Consider the following 2,018-nt stretch of genomic DNA (forward strand, 5'->3'; position numbering starts at 1 on the left):
TTTTAATGACTAAATTACACAATAATTTAAGACTTATATGTAACTTAATAAGATTCAGTCAGTAACTCTATTATTATATATTAGAAAATTAAAATTTTAAATTATAATTAACAAATGATCTACATTCTACTTACCATATTAAAACAACGTAAAGACCAGCAGGACACATTATATACCTCATATAGAAGGTTAAAACGTGTTTAGCGTTGATAAATTCATGGCCTTATGAACTATGTAAGTATATGACTCAGTATGAAGTCAGTAAATAAATATCAACGCTTGCTTCACCACGCCAAAATGTTCATTAGCAAAAAATTGTTGAAATGAAGCGAATAATATTTGTTCTGTGTTTGCTATTGTTGTATTTGTCCGCGTATGAGGCAAAAGACTTCGTTGACGGTACGAGAATTAATAATTTACTGATATCGACGGAGAAAGTTGTTTACAGTGGGATACCGCTATTTAAAAGAGACAAGGATTATACTTATGTTGATCCGAAACAAAGAATTATTAAGGTGAGTAATAGCTTTACTATTTTATGGACACTATATACTGCGTTTCCACTTACTTTAAACTTTAAAGTAATATAATTTAAGTAATATAGTTTAGTTATTTAAAGTTAAGTATCAAGATGGCGAATAATAAATGAAACATTGAATAGTAAAATAGTAAGTATCATGAAGTATTTATTAAAAACAAGCATTAATTAGTCAATATCGAATAATAAATCTATTGTTTTCAATTAATTTCGTTACTCGACAACATATTTACATACGTACTTAGCAGGAATAGTTAGATACGTCATTGCAACTGCGCAAGACATCTCGGGATTAGAAGTACCTAATTTCAATACAGCGTTTTAGTATTAACATAAATCGACTTGTACCGACGGCAACGTTATGTTTTGCGTAGGAAGGGCATAACGCAAGTTAACGCAATATTCGGAAAGTTATATATAGTGATTGACATTACTGATTTTCAATTGTTTTATACATATAATAAAATGTCAAATGAAAGAATGAGGAAAATTTACAACGCGGAAGAAGAAAGTTGAGACTGAGTTACAATGAAATCGAACTAACCGTTTTGTATGGATATAATCCAAATAATTATGATTAATAATATGATTAGTTTTGTATAGCAGTATTCTCTTCTCTATGGTGACTCCTTAAAAAACCTAACGTGAAATCAGATAAATAAATATACTTATAGTAAAATTAATTATTACTTAATAAATCAATTATTTACAAAAAAAATATTTCAATTTAAATATTCAAGTGACTTTTCTGTCGTGGAAATACTAATAACAAATCAAATTAATTCAAGTAACAGCAGTAAGCTTTGTCTTTACCACATTAAATTGTAATAAACTCAGTAAAATAGGGGCACGTTGAGTATTACGTTCACCACATGTATAACCTTTAGCATATACCTGACTACCCCATTAGAGAGTACAGTTTTGGACATACTTTTTCTTTGTGTTTCCAGGGAATCATCGCACGTGATCTGTCTCGAACGAAAGCAGAAGTTACAGTGAAGGAAGGAGGCGTAGGCTCAACCTCTGTCACACTACACTTCCAGAGCGAACGCGGGGAAGGTCTTAACTATCTCGTACTCATATTTAGTCAAAACAAATAAACTGAAAAATAATTACAATCAATGCTTATTTAGTACATGTATAACATATGTGATTATTATGTTTTCTCTCATCTATTGCACAGTGAAATCTAATTATACAGATAAATAATGTCATATTTTTTTTTTATTTATCTGTAAACATTTAAATCAATTACACATAAACTGGCTCTATCCCAATGTTTTTCTCGCGTGAATCTGTAATATAAAATATCTTATACATTAATGTAGACTATAATCTACCCATATACAAAATTTCATTTAAATCTATTTAGCCGCTTAAACGTGATTGAGTAACAAACATACAAACATCTTTGCAAACTTTCACATTTACTATATTAATAAGATTAATAGGATAAACATACTTAAAGTAACTTTGTCAT

The 2,018-nt window shown here is 29.1% G+C and overlaps 1 protein-coding gene across 1 annotated transcript; it reads left to right on the top strand.

Annotated features, from left to right (window-relative positions):
* Positions 1-246: 246 nt before the first annotated feature.
* Positions 247-1,752, top strand: LOC113518941 (uncharacterized). Its single transcript, XM_026903977.3, has 2 exons — positions 247-515; positions 1,489-1,752. The coding sequence occupies exons 1-2, from the start codon at positions 324-326 to the stop codon at positions 1,636-1,638; spliced, it is 342 nt and encodes a 113-aa protein (XP_026759778.2). The 5' UTR covers positions 247-323; the 3' UTR covers positions 1,639-1,752.
* Positions 1,753-2,018: the final 266 nt, after the last annotated feature.

Source organism: Galleria mellonella, unplaced genomic scaffold, assembly GCF_026898425.1.
Source record: "Galleria mellonella isolate WM207_F2 unplaced genomic scaffold, CSIRO_AGI_GalMel_v1 utg165, whole genome shotgun sequence".
NCBI classification, from domain to species: Eukaryota; Metazoa; Arthropoda; class Insecta; order Lepidoptera; family Pyralidae; genus Galleria; species Galleria mellonella.

What these genes read in the sequence shown, in the direction of transcription:
- LOC113518941 (XM_026903977.3), top strand. Translation starts at nt 324, where the DNA reads ATGAAGCGAATAATATTTGTTCTGTGTTTGCTATTGTTGTATTTGTCC. An exon ending in CGAAACAAAGAATTATTAAG is followed by an intron (nt 516 to 1,488) that starts GTGAGTAATAGC and finishes TTGTGTTTCCAG; the next exon opens with GGAATCATCGCACGTGATCT.